Below are 20,926 nucleotides of genomic sequence, written 5' to 3'. Positions count from 1 at the left end.
TTTTTAATACATTGTGTTATATTTTTAAACTTTAAAAACGTTCTCCTGAAAAATCAAGTTTTTTGATTTATGACGTCAGTGAGGTAATGTTACCGAAGTAAAGTTAAATTTGCCGACATTTGACTTAATTATACCATAACTGTAATGTTTGAATTATTGTACATAATTGTCATATTGTTAACCTTAGATCACGCGTGATCACGAGTGACAAGCAACTGTCGTGCGTCAAGTCCTGTTTATAGAAGAATTCACATGGAGATGCATTTTTTTCGCAAACGTCGTGTGTCTAGAGACACTGAAAATTAGCTTTAGGTGTTCGCAAAGAAGAGCGTCTGTCACGGAACCAAACCATACATAGTTTGTTTGTGCATAGGTAATGTGCAGATGTTTCACTCGAATGGCAGCATGTGAATTCAACAACAAAAAAAGATAGCCAAATCAAGAAAGTAATAAATATATGCGGATGAAAAGTGTGGAGAGAACAGAACAGAGTTTTGTTTTTTCTTTCTAGTTTGTTTAATGTTCTACCGATGTTCGGTTGGCAATACTGAGCAAACAATATCAAAGAAAATTTACTTTATTGAACAGCCTCCGTATTAGTAAAAAAAAATGATACAAGAGACGGTAACAAGTAGAAAGGTTCCTCTTACAAGGAAAATTGAGTTATGTATTCTTACAGTATCGATAACGATATGCACATTATTTGTGGCAAAGACTAAGCACGTGGTCAATCATTACGCGAGCACTCGAAGGTTAAAAATAATTTATAAATTAATATAATATCCAATACACATTATACTGTGTGTTAGCAAGTTGTTGGATAGTGACAGACTTCTTAATAACTAATGTTGAAATCAAATATTTACTACATTTACATATAGTAAAGGCTAGACTCAATACCGGAATTGATGTTATAATTTTGCATGGATACAAATAGATTTACATAATTGCTGTCAAAGAAACAGTCAATATTAATTTTATTTTGCAAATTCCATCAATAAATACAGTCATATAAATAAATAGTTAGATGTACATTGTGGTAAGATAAATGTTTCTAATACTTTCCATTAAACAAACAGTAATGTGATGTATGTACTATAACAATAAACTATAATAAAAATAAAATAATATACAGATTAAACACACACACATGAAAGGGTATATTGATACCTTAGCGTACAAACATATTGATTAAACCGTGGTTAATTTTCCTGGAGTGCAGTTTAAAAGTTAAAAAAACAATTTGAACAACAAAACTATTTTGTGAAATTATAGAATAGATAACAAACAACTTCTTTCAAAGAATTGATTAATCTTTAAATTTTTAAATAATTAGTAGATTAAACTTTTTTCTTCTTATAAAAAACTTTGACTTAAGTAGATTTTCCAAAATGTTATATGTATTTAATATGTTTGTCCGAAAAGGCATCAATATTTTGTGTAACAATTAGAAAAATCATGAAATTGGTGACTAAAATATTACAAAAATAGTATTTATGGTGCCAATTTTTAAATACCTATCTGTATGTATTTACTATTTTATTATTGCGTGTAAAAAACTGTAGAAAATGTAGAAATGCTATTGTGTAAAGTAGAATTTCTATAGACCCATGTATATTGACTGGACATGTCGATCTAATCATGTAACTGTGTGTTAAATCTAATAACAAAAATATGTACAAGGAAATTATTACCTAAAGTACTTAAGTAGTACAGTAAATATATAGGAATGGTCAGTCATTAAATAAATTTAAAATGTAATGAAATACTCAAGTACATTTTTACTTCAAATAAAAAGTGAACATAACCTACGGAACATAAGTATACAAAACATTATGATTTTGAAAAAAAAAACAGCAGATAAATATGCGATATAAAAAAAACCAAGCAGCGAATTTAACATAAAGAGAAAAAAGTGTTAGAACAATAACTAAGTTGCATATTATTAACCTGTCCGGGAGTGAATTTCTGCGGACAAAACTATATCTGGGGAGTCAGTTTTCTTGCTTTATTTTTTAAACTTACTGTAATTTTAAATTATAGTCAATGCTTATAAACTTTTTTAAATTACACCAGTAAACATGATTTATCGAAGCATCGATAATTTTGCCGTAAATAATTTTTAAACATGTTTTGATATAAATCATGTCATAAATCATATTTTGTATTGGCCGTACATGTACGGCTATACTCCTTTGAGGAAAATTTGGTATGGCCGTACATGTACGGCCATACTCCCGGACAGGTTAAAGTTCAGTACCGAATATTAGTAGTAGGACAGATGACAATACAATAGTACTAAAAATGGCTATGTGTTTGGTCAGTTTCTAATGCGGCATTTTTGACATTCATTTTTTTTTTTAAATGTCAGCGCATATCAAAATGGTCAGTATGCATAAAAATGGTAAGTATCCACTGATCAGTGCGCAAGAGACCACCAGATAGTAAATTAAATGACCAGAATTTTAAACAAATTTCTCAAATTACATTTAAAAAATCTGACCAAGAACTTGAATTACTGAATATCAATATTAAATATCATTTCTGAATTTAGTAAATGTCCAAATAATTAGTTGCCGTAGAAAAATATCACAAATACACAAGGAATAAAAATCAATATTCACTACTTGGGAGTTACTATTGACAATAAAAATCATGGTTGAATGTAATAATTGAGAAGTGAATAAATGACCCATCAAATGACATAAGTCAATCGTAGAATTATATTTTTTTAACCTTCAACCGCCCTACCTTTGGGTTATTATTAAAAAGGTAGGAAAAAAATCCTTGAAAATTTTTGTATAAAATTTGTCAATAAAAATAATTCTTTATTTAAATTTTACGATGTACCAGGCAAATTTTTTTGATCATTTATGAAGCTTTTTACATCCTTTGCAAGTAAGAGGCTCTCAATATAAAATTTCTACAAATATATTTCGTATTAAATATAATATATCAATCAATGACAGGCGCCGTGGCGTAGTTGGGTAGACGCTGGACTGCGAAACTGGCGTCGCGGGTTCGATTCCCGCCAGTTGCAAAATGAATTCAAGAAAGATTTATTTTCAATTAGTCTGGGTGTTTGTGATGTATTTTTCATATTTACCTTCCCTATCCTTACTATCCTACCTGCAGATAAGCATCTAAAATAGACGCTTTGCGGGTTATTCCTTTAAATAAATTAAAAAAAAAACGTTATTACACATTCTGCAAATGTGGTAGCCAGCGATAATGACCTCAAAATACTAAACGCGCTGTATGAAATATTCGTATGAATAGGGCAAGTAGGAACAATTTAACTTACTACAAACGTTTCTGCGGTTGCAGGTATATAATTTTGTACCTGAACATACTGGATACAATGTAGCTTGTTGCGTTCGGATGATAATAAAGCGGACGTATCCTATACATTCATATGGGTAGAGCGGTTAATTAAGGAATTAAAATCATCATCTAGATGATGACTAATAAAGACTAATGAAATTCAATCTGTAGTTAAAAGGTAAATATTAAATACAGAAATCAATAGCAAAGTCACAAATATTTTTTCCAATTTTTTTTGATCTTTTAGAAAAAAAATCTACCTTTTGGAAATATGTATGATTGAGAAATAATGTAAATATACACATTTATATAGAAAAACATGTATATTTTTATATAAAACGAACAATGTGTAGTTTTACCTGTAATTTGAAGAAATATTGCTAAGATTTGTGTTTCAATATTATGCATTCATTTTAGTATGTGAGCATTGAAATTATACAAGTATTTTTATTCTTTTAAGTAATTTACCGATTGTAAACATAAAATCAATGGTTCTGACGAAAGAATTCTGAAATTTAAAATATTTTTAAATAAAAAAATATTATCACGGTGATTCATTTGTGATAGTAAAGATTATTGAAAAATAAAAATTACCAAAATGAGTTTTTTTCAGAACCATTGAGATATAATTCATTTTAAAAAAAATTCTCATGTTACCGGAGCATTTTTCTAAAATCTTCCAATTCTCTAATACTTGTTGATAATCTGAAACAGAAAAGAAATTATTATTGTCAAGTTTGCATGTATGTAAATAAAAAGAGCAATTATGTTTTCTGTCAAAACTCATCATTTCCATTATAAGAATATTTATCATTTTTATAAAAAAAGCAAGAATGAAAATATTTAATTAAGTTTAAACAGAAACTCGGATCACATTACATATATGCCGATGTGTGAAACTGTGATGATATATGTATATTTTTGAGCATTGTTTGATTTTCTTTTTTAGAACATGTAAGTGTATTTAAATATTTCATAAAAACATATTTCTTTATTTTCAGATTAATGATACATAAATTTATCAAATATTTAAAAAAAATATATTTGAACTTTGGGTCTGGAAGACATTTAAAAAAATGAGGTTATGTATTATGTAAATTTGAAATAAATGTCTAACCTTCCAAACGCATTCAACAATGCTACAATTTCACTCCTTTCCAATTGAAATTGATTTTTGTGACGTATTGGGAGTTTGCCACTCATCGGGTCCACGCCATCGAATTTACCAGAGAACAATATTTTAAGAGCCGTACCCAAACCGTGAACCTAGGACAAATGCAAAATAAAATACCCAATACTATTACATAGTCAAATATTACATTAAAATAAAAATTAAAAATATTGAAGTCCTTTAACATATCACTCACTCCTTTCAAGAACGTAATAAACCTAAAAACTTGATTTTTCAGTAGAACGTTTTTAAAGTTTAAAAATATAGCACAATGTATTAAAAATAAATATCAAGCCACTTATTGAACTTTTTACTTTGCAACAAATCTTTTAAGGTAAAACCTGAAGGTTTTTTCTATATTTGAAAAATATTTTGTATATTTAAAAAAATAATTAAACAATAGCTTTTCTTCAAAATGCAAAAACAACATTTTCTGCCCTGTAGCGGGTAAATATTAAGTTTAAAATATGCCGCTTTTGCTGGGATATAGTACATTTTATGGGCATTTCGAAAACATGCACAACTGAAAATTGTCAATTTTTGATTTATGACGTTCTTGAAAGGAGTGAGATATATGTCAAAATAACAATATTGGAAGATACAATATCTCGGATGTATTATGAGAGGATCATTAATAAGATCAATCAACTCATTATCCAGGGGAAACACACAGAAAAGGGAGCATAGGAAAACGCCACATCCTATGACTCCAGAATCTGATAGACACGGGTGCAGTTCAAAATAAATATTTTATGGGGCCATAAGGCAGATAAAAGTCAAAATAATGACAGCCAACTTCCGATAGGATATGGCACAAGAGGAAGAAGAATAGTAATTTTACACAATGAATACATATTTGACTAACTAATGTACTTCAATATATGGTAGATAATAAATTCAGAATGACATTGGAGTTACTGCTTAGTCCTGATTATCACAGTTGTCACGCTACCAGCTCTTTTATGTTATTTTACCAAATATTCCACAATTGAAGTTCCAATTATGCTTTAAAGTGGAAATATAATTGTTGATAAACATGAAACAATAAGATTCTTCTAAAAATCATGACAATGATCATCAGGGTTTAGGTTTAAGGTTCACGCAAATACATTATACGGTATATTACTTCTATAAGGATTGAAAATTATAAATAAATATAATTACCTGTAATTTTCCCCATAGTTTACATTTATCACACCCCACACAGTCCATTATTCGGGATATGTTTCGGAAATGTTGTTTGAATTCATCTTTCAGCTTTAACGCCTGCTCTCCACCAGCAAACATTACACTCTCATTGAAATGATCAGGAAAAGAACTAAAACAATTGATCGAAAAACTAATTAGTTCAAATTTTTCAAGCACTTTTTTATTTTTCTATTTTTTAAAGGAAGAACCTACAAAGCCTCCTTTTAGAGGCTTGTTTGCAGGTAGGATAGTAAGGATAGGGAAGGTAAATGTGAAAAATACATCACAAATACCCAAACCAATAGAAAATAAATCTTTCTTGAATTCGTTTTGCAATTGGCGGAAATCGAACCCGCGACGCCAATTTTGCAGTCGAGCGTCTACCCAACTACGCCATGGCGCCTGGCATTTAACTTAACACTTTGTCAATCTCATGTGGTGCCCTATGTTCCATTTGGGCGCAGACAGGGGTCAAAGAAGAAGATTGAGGTTTGGTTAGTGAGTGTAAGAAAATAAACAATACTCACACTGATATTTTCTGACTCTAAATCGCTGAAAAAATGGATGGAACGTGTGAATCTAGCTTTAAAGAACTAACTAACTAACAGAGAGGCAGAGAGAATAGAACACCACACCACTCTGTCTTTGCAAACATTCTTCGCCTCTTCCACGTTCATGCATCCCCTCATACATACCCGCCGATTATTACGACTCCTAACCTGACCACTTTCAAGTATTTGGCATACCTGATTGTGCCATGTTTTTCTCGGTCTTCCTTTGCTCCTTTTTCCAATTACATTCGCCTCATAAATTTGTTTTACCGTTCTTTCCTCACTCATTCGTTCTACATGTCCAAACCATCTCAACACACCTTTCTTAATTTTATCGATAATGCTAAAGAAATATAAATTAAATTAAATAATGATATACTTACTAGACCACCCCGAGTAAATTTTTTATTGCAGCCCTAACTTCAGAATCTTCAACGTCATTCCCAGTAAAGTACTCAACCCTTTCCAAATACGGGCCAGCTTTAGCTAAGGCCCTCATTTCCAGCAGGTAGATGAAGTACAAGTTTTTCAACCAGTAAGGTCCCTCTCCATTTGTCTGCGAAGGGTCAAATCTGCGCTGGAATTCTTCTAGATTTGGACCCCACTCGCTGACGGCGGATGCCGAAAAATCCAAACCTTGTTTTTCTAAAAAAAAAAAAATATTATATCCAATGTATTTAACCCTTAACTAGTCATGCAGATAAGAATAGAATAGGAAATAAATTAATAATAAAAAATCTTAGCAATTTATTATGAGAAAGACAGAAGAATGTTTACATACATCGCTCACTCCTTTCAAGAACGTCATAAATCAAAAATCGACAATTTTCAGTTGTGCATGTTTTCGGAATGCCCAGAAAATGTACTTTATCCCAGCAAAAGAGGCATATTTTTAACATAATATTTACCTGCTACAGAGCAGAAAGTGTTGTTTTTGCATTTTGAAGAAAAAGTATTGTTTAAATATTTTTTTTAATAAACTTAATATTTTTTAAATGGAGAAAAAACCTTCAGGTTAAAAGATGTGTTGCACAATAAAAAGTTCAGTAAGTGGCTTGATATTTATTTTTAATACATTGTATTATATTTTTAAACTTTAAAAACGTTCTCCTGAAAAATCAAGTTTTTTGATTTATGACGTTCTAGAAAGGAGTGAGCGATATCAGAAATTAATAATGGCAGTAGTAGAATTTGTTTTGTACTATTATAATGCCCTTCTATACCATACAAATTAGGGCCTTCCAATCAGCATTGTCACATATTTTGTGTATTAAAAGCATCGTTAAATTTGTGGTATGGTAATATAACACTCTCCTTATCATTCATCGTTCACTTTGTGTAAAGTGGTATTAAACAAAGTGAAAGATGAATGATAAGGAGTGTTATTGTCACATATGTAAGCGTCACCCTTGCCCAGATAAGTACTGGGGTATATGGTAGTATTTCTGTAGAATATAATACTATTTGTTTGTGTGCGTGCGCGCACGCATACGTGCGTGTGTGTAGTTTGTAGGTTTACATTAAGGAGTTAGTAAAATCAATTTTTTGTAGATTTATTTAACACACTAAAGCTGGCGGAAATTATTACAAAATAATTAGTTAAAAACAGGACTTTTTTAAATAACGCGGTGGAACGACTTTTGAGCACTTTTTTTTATTTTTTCATCTATATTTATATTTAGTTAAAAGCTTGACATGAAGTGAGTTCCGGGATCTTTTTTGTTAAAACAAAGCCCTAGTTAAAAAATATATTCAGTGAATTAACTATAACTTGAAAACTTATCAAAAATTTTGATCAAATTTATAGACACAAAAAAAAACAAAAAGTGCATATAATTAAGACATAATTATTCACAATACTGTGCTTAACATGAGCTGAGTTTTTCAAATATTATATTTTCTTGCTTGCAATTAGTTGCGATTGTTTTTGGCTAGAATTTTCACTCATGAATTACATGAAATTAAAGTAACTTTAAACATAAAGAGTAAATCCACTCACGAGTAGGCATAGGCTATGAAACTTAAAAAGTTGAAGCCTGAGTAGGGTCATGATAAGCGGTATTGCATAAGCCGTAGCTAGATTTCAGAGTCACTTGGACGTTAGGTAATTTAAAAAAAATGCAATTAGTTATAGAGGATATAAAAGCCACATTTCAACAAAAAAAAACTGTTTATTTGTCTCTAGTTAGCTAGTTATTAAATATTATTTGATTATAAAATCAAGTGGGTTCACATTCCCTTCAGCTACACAAAGTTTATTGATCACGTGAATTCCGCGTTTCCTGTCTTAAATGTGTTAATGTGAATATCCTAAAACATGTTTCCGGTTAATAGCTCCATAAACTGCAAAGGCTGAACAAATATGCAGTCAAATTATTTTTATAATTGAGCACACATGAACACATGTGCACAGTACACACATCGCAAAGCAATGTTATAATATTTGATTTATAATTATTTGCACTATTTATTCTAAATTAAAATCTGTTTGAAATCACACAATTTGAGAGAATTTTGAGCATATTTTAATTAATACCATCTATAGCCTGCCAAAAGAGCATGAGTAACAAATCGCAACATTTTAGAAGACAAATTGGAAGCATACTTTCACATTGTTGAGTAGCTATACTATTTTTATAATAATTAGGTTTAATATATTCTTGGCTATACAATGTACGGTACACATGTGATTAAAATGAGTCTCCTTAAAAGTAGCCATTTGTTACTTAAACCCTTTTGGCTGTCAGCATTCAATATTAACAGAGCTAATAGGTACCGAAGCGCAACTGTATATACAATTTTTTTTTTTTTGCATTTTTGGACTAAGTAAAATCTACTTACTCCAAAAATGCAAATAAACGTTTTTAAAAAAAATGTCTCTTACTGTGTTTTAAGTTTGGACAGCCGAGCTGTTTCTAAGTTTTATTTATTTATTTAATTTTTTATTTTTATTTCTTATTAGTGGAAGCATAGACAATAGGGGGTTTTGTTGTAAAACTTTAATTGAAAATGGATAGGTTTTACCACAAAGTGACTGCCGAATCAATCAATGAAATTAATAAATACCACTTTTTCTTAAAATCCATTTTCATACGGTGTTTAAAAATGATGCGGAATGCATCGAAACACGTGTCACATTGGATTTTAAAAAAAAGTTATATGTATTTACTAAGTAAAACATTAATTAAAAATGGATAGATTTTACCACAAAGTGACTCAATTGATGAAATTAATAAAATTACTCGAGCGATTAAGGTACTTCCCACAGATTTTTATTGATACTGGCAAAGATCTGAACCTAGATTTTGATCAACAAGTTGATAGTACTGACCGATTCTGATGAATGTTAAAATGAAGAAAGTAAATGAAATAATCCTTACCCGATAGAAGATATTTTGAGGAAAGATGTATATTAATACTGGTATGCAGACCGGATATAACTCTGTAGAAAACTCTCTTCTCCAAACACATATTACTCAAGTCAGTGCTATCGATGTATGGAAAGATACTCTTTTTTGTTCTAAAATAAATAAACAATTTCGTTACAAGAAACAATAAAGAAAATCTTATTATACATACTGCAATGATTTTAACCTTTCCGGGAGTATAAAAATTGATGTCCGACTTTCTCTGTGGAGTGGGTTCTTTTTACATGAAAAAAATTTTTTCTTCATTAAATCTATGTATTATGAAGATAGAAAGTATTTTAAAATAAATATATTTTTTTAAATACCTCTTTAAATTATTTTTCAACTATGAGAAAATTACACGCAAATATCCACAGATGTCATTGCCATATAAGTTACATCATACTAACTGACAGACGGACTTTGACGTTCATTAACGTCGATACTCCTTTAAGGAAAATTCGCACAGACGTTCATTTATGTCTATACTCCCGGAAAGGTTAAAATGTTGCTATTTTCCTTTCAGCAGGCGTTGATCAACATTGCTTTTTGACTAGGTGTTATTATAACAAGCAATATCTGTCATCATATATTTTACCGTAAACCAAATTGGTACCATAAATATAATATCATTGCTAAAGCTCAAACCGTTATATCTAGAATTATGAACATAGAAATGTATATTAAAAGATCTATTAATTGGCTCTCTATATGGTGATAGAGGTTTGGTTGGTCTTTCTTATTCAAACCCTTATCCGCACCCTGATGGTGCATAGGGCACTGCATCACATAAACGCAGTGTTGATTGTTAACACATGAAGAAAAGGTGATCAGCTCTCCACTTCAGGTACCAGTCCAGGGCAATGTTGAATACATTTTGCAGTAAAAAAATCACTAATATATATTTGCCCCCCCCCCCCTGGGAATCGAACCCAGGACCTCCAGAACGGTAGCCGAGCGTGCTGAACATCACAATACGGAGGCAGACAAAAGTTTGTTGGTGGTAGTGGTAAAAAATAAATATAAAAATTCTCAAACTAATTTGCCGATTACCTTTAGTTGGATGAAAAATATTTAGGATTTCCACTAATTCTTTATTCTTAAGAGGAATTGTAACTTACCTAAAACAGTTCTCCATGTAAATGCTTCTCCAAATTCTGTGGGCTGATACACCTTTATATCCCGTATACCTTTCGGGATTTAACATCAAATCAACATATTCCTCACCTCCATTTCCATCCGACATCTCACAGAAATTATCCTTTAAATAAAATAAATGATAATTATCTATTGTATAATTGATTCTTAAATACAGGATGGAAAGGTTATCAGCCATATGTTTTAGGTGCCATTCCAGGGTAATATTAAATAAATTTTATTTATAACCCTTATCCGCACCTAATGGTGCATAGGGCACTGTATCAAATTGACGCAGTGTTATCTTGATCATTATTACATGAAGGCAAGGTGATCACTCTTGCGCTTCAGGAACCAGTCCAGGGTAAAATTAAATAAATATTACAGTGCTAAATCACTAATATTTATTTTCACCTCCCCCCCTGGGAATCGAACCCGGGACCTCCAGCACGGTAGCTAAACACGCTGATCATTACACCACGGAGGCGGACAACTTAAATAAATATTATGGGAGAAATTTATTATTTGACCTCCCTGGGAATCAAATTTGCGGCCTCATGTTTGGAAGCCAAATATATTGATTATACTATATTACGGAGGGGGACTAATATATAAGTGGAATGCAAATAAAAAATAATGTTTCTGAACATTTTTAGAATATAATTAACATAAAATCCTGATAAATATGTATTATCCTGATGATTGCGGAGAGATTGTTGTGCAAAAAGGACACAGATATGAAAATCTAGATTTGTAACTCCTTTTTAGGAGTACTGTTGCTCTAAATTAAATAATCTTATTTTCAATAATTTTTTCAATTTTTTCAATTTCAATTTATTCAACAAAAAAATAATATATACATAACAAACAATATTCAAGGCGTATATATTAAAAGTAAGCAAGAAGACTTAAAGGTGTAGAAGAATCCCGCTTCGGAAAACTCCTTCGGACACATGGAACAGATCAATATTCAATGCGATATTGTTCAACATAGCGGTAGCTCTTCCTACAGGCATAACCATCGGCAGGTTGGTCCTGTGTATAGGAATGTGAAACAATCTATGCCGACGCTGTCTTAGGTAACTATCGGGAACATACAGACCAATGCTCCGGATAATTTCAGGATTATCGATCATACCGCGCAACAATCGATAAAAATGCGATAATCAAATACACATTCCTTCTAGTATCTAAACTATTGTAGCCAAGCATACCCTGGAGAAACTGGGTCGGGTAGAGCCAAGGATAGTAGCCGTACTCTCTCATGTAGAGATACCTCAAAAACTTCTTTTGGACTTTCTCTACCATAAGAAAGTACTTAAGCTCGTGTGGCCTCCAAATCATCGAGCCACTCTCGAGTCTACTTCGCACCAAGGAGTTATAAAGAGTTCTCAGCACGCGGGTATTTTCGAAAACCCTGGCAGTACGCAGAACAAATCCTAGCATTTTCAATGCATTACCACTGACTGCCTCTATGTGTTCGTGAAATGTCAGGGCGCTCACAAATCTAACGCCCAGATCCCTAACATTCGATGCTCGCATCAGATTTTAATAATAATCAAACAAAAGTGTATTAAAACACACATGATGTGAATATTATGCACATATATTTTATTATTTTTTGATATCTCATCAAAGATGAAGAAGCATATGGAAGTCTAGGCATTTACGAGGCTGACAACCGTCATAGGCTGGTTTAAGTGATCACTTTACACATGTGTAACATTCACCAATTCTACCCATTATTGACAACCACACTACTCAAATTCTTGGAAGTTCTATATACATGAACCAATTTTGAAACATTGTTCTTGAATCACTAGAATCACAGATATTATAATATAAATAGTATGCATTTGTTATCACAAAGGTTGTGTATATGTGTATTTATAAGTGCAGGCAGGTTTTGAAACATTGTTCTTGAATCACTAGAATCACAGATATTATAATATAAATAGTATGCATTTGTTATCACAAAGGTTGTGTATATGTGTATTTATAAGTGCAGGCAGGTTTTGAAACATTGTTCTTGAATCACTAGAATCACAGATATTATAATATAAATAGTATGCATTTGTTATCACAAAGGTTGTGTATATGTGTATTTATAAGTGCAGGCAGGTTTTGAAACATTGTTCTTGAATCACTAGAATCACAGATATTATAATATAAATAGTATGCATTTGTTATCACAAAGGTTGTGTATATGTGTATTTATAAGTGCAGGCAGGTTTTGAAACATTGTTCTTGAATCACTAGAATCACAGATATTATAATATAAATAGTATGCATTTGTTATCACAAAGGTTGTGTATATGTGTATTTATAAGTGCAGGCAGGTTTTGAAACATTGTTCTTGAATCACTAGAATCACAGATATTATAATATAAATAGTATGCATTTGTTATCACAAAGGTTGTGTATATGTGTATTTATAAGTGCAGGCAGGTTTTGAAACATTGTTCTTGAATCACTAGAATCACAGATATTATAATATAAATAGTATGCATTTGTTATCACAAAGGTTGTGTATATGTGTATTTATAAGTGCAGGCAGGTTTTGAAACATTGTTCTTGAATCACTAGAATCACAGATATTATAATATAAATAGTATGCATTTGTTATCACAAAGGTTGTGTATATGTGTATTTATAAGTGCAGGCAGGTTTTGAATAATGTATATGCAGATTGCGCACGTCTCTCGCGGTTCAATAAAATCCAGGCTGGTTAATTGAAAAATGGGTGCATAATTGAAACTCACTTGCGCATCGTCGTGAGCTTGCCATTTGGCAAGTTCTTCATACGTAGCAGCACTGATTGTAGTGTTTATAGATCCTAGTTGGTCGTTGTGGTCTAAACTGCAATCCTTCTGTGCGGCTTCTGAATACTAAAAACATACAAAATTTATTAATAAAGATGTGAAAATATAAGGACGCAATGTAATGATTATTGAAATTCATCAGTGATTGAATATTAGGAGATTCGAGATATATACATATTTTAATAGGATACATATTTTTATAATGTTTGGGCCACCATAACAGAGCCGTAACCCAAAAATGTGTGTTCTAGAATTAAAAGTGACAATTAGAAAATGTTTTAAATTACAAAACCAATTTTATACATTTCAATATTATTTTTCGAGTCCACATCTATCGGTCTATATAGCACTGCATTGGAGTGATAGTGTTTTTAAATAAAAATTTACATTAGAGGTTTAAATGGGAGGCTGAAGCAATATATTAAAATGTAATAGAAAACAAACATGTATTAAAACAAATGTGCTTGCTTATGTATAATATCACAAAAGGAGTAAATAATTGTATGGGATTTTTTTTTAAATCTTACATTTTAAAGGCTGTTTATATGTTAAAAGCATTTATTTGGGTTATTATTTATTGTGCATTTCCATGTTAATCTTTCAGACGAGGAGTACTTAAAAATAGAGATTAGGTTTTTTTTTATATTTTGTGATGGAAAGTTCCTTCCCTCTCTTCATCTTTCAACGTTCTAAGGACACTCTAAAATTTAGACACAGCTTCACATACGGTGTTTGAAAATGATGCAGAAACATGTCGTTCACTCCTTTCAAGAACGTCGTAAATCAAACAACATGATTTTTCAGGAAATCGTTTTTAAAGTTTAAAAATATAATACAATGCATTTAAAATAAATATCAAGCCACTTATTGAACTTTTTACGGTGCAACAGGTATTAAAATAAACATTTGAAAAATATTTATTATACTTAAAAAATTAATTAAACAATACATTTTCTTCAAAATGCAAAAACAACAGTTTCTGCCCTGTACCGGGTAAATATTAAGTTGAAAATATGCCGCTTTTGCTGGGATATAGTACAATTTCTGGGCATTCCGAAAACATGCACACCTGAAAATTAACGATTATTGATTTATGACGTTCTTGAAAGGAGTGAGCAATGTGTGACAATAGATTTTTTTTTAAATAGTGGTATTTAGCAAGTTAAACTTCAATTAAAAAAGGATTTAATTTAATTACCTTAGCAGCAGGATCTTCGAAGTCATGTTCCACATGTTCCTGGTAGTCCTTTAGGCCTTCGGGAATGTCATTCTCCTGGCACGCTTCCACGTGGCAATGCCTCATCGCACACCGACTGTCGTCCGCCCAAAATGGACATGGCTGAATGTAAACAATAATTGTTTTCACATTACAAATAGATCTAAGTATTATTTTTTGACATCTCATCAAAGATGGAGAAGAATAAGGAAGTCTGGGCATTTACGGGGCTGACGACCGTCATAGGCTGGTTTAAGTGATCACTTTACACACGTGTAACATTCACCAATTCTACCCATTATTGACAACCACACTACTCAAATTCTTGGAAGTTCTATATATATGAACCAATTGTGAAACATTATTCTTGAATCATTATAACTTCACTAGAGGCATCTATTGGTGAGATGAAAAGAAGCTTTTTATTAAGCAAAAACTCTTTTATTAGTATGTGAGGTCCGAATCCTGGATTATAATCACACACATGAGAAACGCCAGAAAATATCATTTTCATTTTTATTATTTAAGCTTATAATTTGACCTAACTCCTGTAATTGGAGATAATCCAGATTTTGTGAACAAGTATTTGGACACACTCAAAATGTTGTTAAGATCTAAGTAGCTTATTCTAAGTAACTTAGTTTGCTGATTATACAATATTGTTTGCAACATTTTGCGTGTGTCCAAATGCTTCACAAATCTGGGTTTCTCTACATGATTTTATATGGCATTTTTGATATCTTAACATAGATGAAGAAGAATATGAAAGACTGGGTATTTACAGGGCTTATGGCCTGTTATAAGCTGGTTAAGTGATCACTTTTCACACGTACATCACGGGTAGAATGATGAATGTTGCACTCAGACTTTCATATTCTTCTTCATCTATGTTGACATATAAAAAATGTAAAAATATATATGTGTATTATATTTATTTGAAAACCATAACTACTTAAATTACATTATTCACATTGTCCGTCTAGCTATTTGGCATAGAGATTAAATACATACAAGAACGATGAATATCTTGGGTTTTACTTAACTTCAAAATCTAAGATAAGCTTCCAATTCACTATGTTAATATTATATATACTGTATTTGATATAATTATTGTACTTAAATGGCTTAAGATAAAAAAAGCTAATAAAAGATAATAATAATAAAACCCTTATCCGCACCCCAATGGTGCATAGGGCACTGCGTCATATAAACGCAGTGTTATCTTGATCGTTTACACATGAAAGAAAGGTGATCAGCCCTCCGCTTCAGGTACCAGTCCAGGGTAATATTGAATAAATAAAAGATAAGCCTTTTAATTAATCCATTATCACATCTAACTAAACAACTTATGAGAACATTTTTATAAAATTGAAAATTATTCATTTTTGTATATATATGACTGTACTTAATGCTGAATTACTGATGCCAGATTTTACAAATTCCTAGTAAATATCGTAAAGTTATTTATATTATTTATGATTTCGGTGTAATCAACCAATGAAATATAAATATAAACTAAATAAAATAAGAATATATTGTAGTTCTTTACTTTAGTGCTGAAACCCAGGAGTCACATTTTATAGTTGATACTTCAAGGGCAACCAGTCCAGCATTACACATTTTTTTGGTATAAAAGTAGAATCTATTTTATGGGATACAGAAAATGTAAGTGAAGAAACTCAGGGTGAAGGATATTACTGCTTTATGGGAAAGGAAATGAGGGAGGAATGGTAGACAAGAGGTAATAGCTAGGACAATCGGGGTTACTCATACTATCCTGTATACTAAACATTATTAAATGAATAAAAAATACAGTTGCAAGAATAATTTAAACATTTAATATTCATTGGAACTGTTTCTCCAGCATATTTGGAAGTAATAATTTAAAAATTTGGTTAATTCAAGACTCCTATAATTCATAAAAAGGGGAATTAATCAATGCATAAAGGTTACCCTTTTGTTCCTTAAAAAAAATCAGTATGTTCAAACACTAGTAAAAATGGTAATTTAAGAATACAGTTTATGATAAATATTTTGAAAGATTTTTAAATATAGACCTCAAATATAGTAATCGCTAGAGAGGTATTTAAAAAAAATAAAAAATAGCAATTTGGGAACCCTCGAAAATACAGCAAAGAAGAAATTTGTCAGCCATTGATTAAAAAAATAATGTCAAGAAGATTGGCAGACTACCAAAAAAAATCAAATAATTACATGTGCTATATTAAATTTAGATCGGAAAATATGGTGAAATACTTCAATATAGAATATAACTTAGAACACTTAATAGGACGGGCAAAGTGAAAAATAATGATATAGATATAGTTTGGAATAAAACATAATAGCATTTTAAACTAATTATTCAATTATTTTTACTCACCTTATTCAAATTAACTTTGTAAAAACGAAAGAAATCTTTTACGAGAAGGCTTTGAAGTCTCGGAAAAACTTTCACATTATTAAAATAATCCACGGTGTCAATATTACAGCTACAATCGTCGAGATTTCCTTGTAGCTGAAATATAAATGAAAACATACGTTAACGCCGGCGACTAACTTTGAAAACATATCCAAAAGAATAGACGAACTATATAAATAGCACGAAATATATTTTTGAAACCAAATACTGAGTACTTATTTATTTATTTATAAACACCTAAATACCTGGCAAAAACACGGTTCACTGTCTTTCAATTCAGTTCCAAAATACCCGCCGGTAACACATAACGAGCCAAAAAATACACCAATAAATAAAATAGAATTCCTAATAAACATTTTGTGTATTTTTCTAAATATATTAAACGCGAATTTGAGTAAACATTATAATTTCGTCGTAAATGTCACCTACGGTGATGACAGCAGGCAACCGCGAACCGCAAGTAAAAGGTACCAACTCAAGAAACGAAGATATACGGGCATCGAACATTGACGGGAATTATTTTTTAATAAATATTTGCACCTTATTTCAAACAGCTCTCGGAGAACACTGAATCATTCATTGTCCGGGCAAATAATCTCGAGTGCTCATTATTTGCCTCCAAGGAAAGTGCACCACGTCAGGCTTACGCCTTACTCACACCAACATACACATTACAGTGTTTGATGACGAATTTCATGCGACTATGATGTTATTGTAGTTATTCAATACCACATACGCCCCTTCAGTGCGTGGTGTACGTCAGGTATACAACTTTTATCAAGCTCGAGCGCTTCCAATGATTCATTCAAGAATAATTAAATTATAATTATACAACTAACTAATTGTAATATTTTACTTTCTAAAATTATAATGTATTTAATCATTTTTACTCTTAAATTTCGAGCATTTTATGTTTTCTATGGTTCAATCCAGGGTGGCAATACATTTGTAGGTGGACAAACTTAGACAAATAGCACACGAATAGCACATGATTTCCGAAATAGTTTTTTTGCGAGAAAAATTATTTTCCAGGAAAATATTCCGTGTTCGGAATTTTCGTCTAAAAATCTGACGTGTCGTTCTATTCGATAAAAAAACAAACATATTTTCTGAAATTTTAACATAGATGAAGGATTTTTTTAATAACCTACCGTCCAAGTGACTCTGAAATCTAGCTACGGCTTATGCAACACCGCTTATCATGACCCTACTCAGGCTTCAACTTTTAAAGTTTTATAGCCTTTACCTACTCGTGAGTGGATTTACTCTTTATGTTTAAAGTTACAAAACTGGCTGCAAGCAGCAACCGACCTCAGGAAATGGAAAGAAGGAGAAGAGGCCTATATCTAGCAGTGGAGGTCAGAGGGCTCAAAAGAAGAAGACTGTAAAATGTGTCCTCGGCACGGGAAAACTCAGTGACGGCACATTATTGTGATTTGTAATTATTTGTATGATGAAATATAAATATAAATAATTTCATGTAATTCATGAGTGAAAATTCTAGGCAAAATGGAAGTCTGGCTATTTACACTTATGACCTGTTTTAGGCTGGCAACCACACCACTTAAATTTTTGGAACTCGTATATATATCATAAATCTACACCGGGTACTAAAAAAATTGGTGGTGGATTTACAAACTTGTATTTATTTTGATTGGCAGTGACAGGGATATTGAAAGCTTTTAAATGTACATTCACAGTAAAATCGGGATACAATTTTCAATAAATTTCGTAAATTAGTTCAAAAGTAAATTGCTTTGCAAGAGTGGGTCTGTCCGGAAGCCTAGATGCTTCTGTATCAGATCTGGGAATGCGGTGGGACAGCTTTCAATATCATAAATCTCGCGTCGCTTCATGTTTGAGTTCACGGCAGCATCTATGGTCGATTTTAGAAAGCTTTTTTTAATGTATGCAAATCCTAACAGGATTATTTTACATACTGGGAGACGCTTGACAACATGCAGCAACATGTACCAGTATCTGGCAAAAGACATGTTGACCATGAAATATTTTCATACTAGCTTTAAAGAATAGTAGGATAAATAAGAATTTATGTTAAGGTGGAGGCTGGCTGGAGCATTTAGTCGTAACATAACGTCATAACATCGCTCGCGGCGAGCATCAACGAGCATCCGAAACAATGGATGGAGCGCTCGGCTCGGTGTACTGACTGCCTGAATGCTCGCATCGTAACGTGTTACGTTACGACGAAATGCTTCGGTCAGTCTCCACCTTTAAATATATGCAGGGTTTTTTTCAATGCGGTGGAACAGCGTTCTGATACTTTTTTTACTGATAATTTTTCTTTTTTTTCATTTTCAAAATCAATTAGACGAAACAATGTTTGCGCTTAAGTAATTACAATCTATGTATATTTACATAAATTAAAATGATAAAATATGGTATTGTAAAATATATCAAAATGATATATGAATATAATTTTTCGTGTAAAAAGCTTGACATGAAGTGAGTTCTGGGACCTTTTTTGTTTATAAAAAAGAATCTGAATATACGTATATATTTAGAATATCAGCAAAATACATGTTTAAAAAAAGGTACAAATCAAACGAGATATTACATGAATAACGTTTATTCGAAATATTAGAATACATATTTTTATATCATGATACATAATATTTTCCTTAATTTATTTCTTAAAAATTGCTTGGGCAGGTCATCATTACATTATTTTATATTGTATTCTAAAGGGCTTTATGGTAGTCAGTAGAATGCGAGAATATTCATAAGCCATATGCTAAACTCCAAGGTGCCAAATGTATATCAAATTATTTATGAGTAATACGAAAAAGAAATGCATAAGTGCACTTAATTATAAATCTGTTTATAACAAATACTTTCTTTATTTACATACATAACAAGAAAATTACTTAGTGTATTGTTTCCAGATCCAAACATTCATTTTTTATTTCTAATAACCAAGCCAAAACTAAAAGTATGTAAAGGTTATATATTTGCAGTCTTCTGCAATCTATTGTAAGATACGAACATGAAAATATGTCTAGTGGTAACACGGAATAGTAATTCAGTTAATAATTTAGTCGGGTTGTGGTGTCGTGGTTAGTGTCACGGACTCTTAAGTCAGAGTTTCTCGGTTCGAATCCACTCTACCACAATTTGATACCTATTTCTAATAATGAGCCGCTTAGGCTCACAGAAATAGTATGAAATTGAAATATTTATGTAAATAATAAAAACACAAATATTTCTCTTTTTAATAAAAAAATAAAATAAAAATTAAATTAAGGTGAATTATATCTTTGACAGTTGACTATTTCAAAATGCAGGTTGAAGACTCATAACCAGTTTAAACAAATAAATAAAAAATACAATATAATTTGAAATTTTGAACAATAAAAATTGCATTTTATACACAATGGACACATTAAATGGTTAAAAACTAGAAATAAATATTTACGAAGAAGAATAATGCTACATGTGTAACATTCCCCCTTACTTCCGTATGCAATTGTTTTCAAAGTCAGTGTTTGGAGCTGGAATGAAAGTAAGACGCATAAATTGAATAATATTTGGCACTTTGTAATATAATATATGGCCAGTGATTCCGAAAATAGGGTTATCTGTTGAGGTACATTTATATTTGTGTTCACACAAAAAGGGTGACTTTTCAACTACAACTTAGAATATCTTAAATACGTCGCTAGTAGGTTTT

The 20,926-nt window shown here is 31.3% G+C and overlaps 1 protein-coding gene across 1 annotated transcript; it reads right to left on the bottom strand.

Annotated features, from left to right (window-relative positions):
• Positions 1 to 3,743: 3,743 nt before the first annotated feature.
• On the bottom strand, positions 3,744 to 17,838 carry Ero1L (endoplasmic reticulum oxidoreductin-1-like protein). Its single transcript, XM_088269304.1, has 10 exons — positions 17,481 to 17,838; positions 17,197 to 17,331; positions 14,799 to 14,939; positions 13,541 to 13,666; positions 10,763 to 10,902; positions 9,615 to 9,754; positions 6,618 to 6,879; positions 5,660 to 5,813; positions 4,442 to 4,590; positions 3,744 to 4,029 (listed from the first exon to the last, which is right to left on the bottom strand). Exons 1-10 carry the CDS (start codon positions 17,589 to 17,591, stop codon positions 3,978 to 3,980), a joined length of 1,410 nt encoding a protein of 469 aa, XP_088125430.1. The 5' UTR covers positions 17,592 to 17,838; the 3' UTR covers positions 3,744 to 3,977.
• Between the last annotated feature and the right edge of the window lie 3,088 nt (positions 17,839 to 20,926).

Source organism: Brachycentrus maculatus, unplaced genomic scaffold (assembly GCF_059751285.1).
Source record: "Brachycentrus maculatus isolate JH-2025_06_01 unplaced genomic scaffold, ASM5975128v1 h1tg000344l, whole genome shotgun sequence".
Taxonomy (NCBI): Eukaryota; Metazoa; Arthropoda; class Insecta; order Trichoptera; family Brachycentridae; genus Brachycentrus; species Brachycentrus maculatus.
Note: the sequence above shows the minus strand (reverse complement) of the source record. Positions and strands in the feature narration are given on the sequence as shown.

What these genes read in the sequence shown, in the direction of transcription:
- Ero1L (XM_088269304.1), bottom strand. Translation starts at nt 17,591, where the DNA reads ATGTTTATTAGGAATTCTATTTTATTTATTGGTGTATTTTTTGGCTCG. An exon ending in ACAAAGTTAATTTGAATAAG is followed by an intron (nt 14,940 to 17,196) that starts GTGAGTAAAAAT and finishes GTTTACATTCAG; the next exon opens with CCATGTCCATTTTGGGCGGA. An exon ending in TACATGGAGAACTGTTTTAG is followed by an intron (nt 9,755 to 10,762) that starts GTAAGTTACAAT and finishes TATTTATTTTAG; the next exon opens with AACAAAAAAGAGTATCTTTC.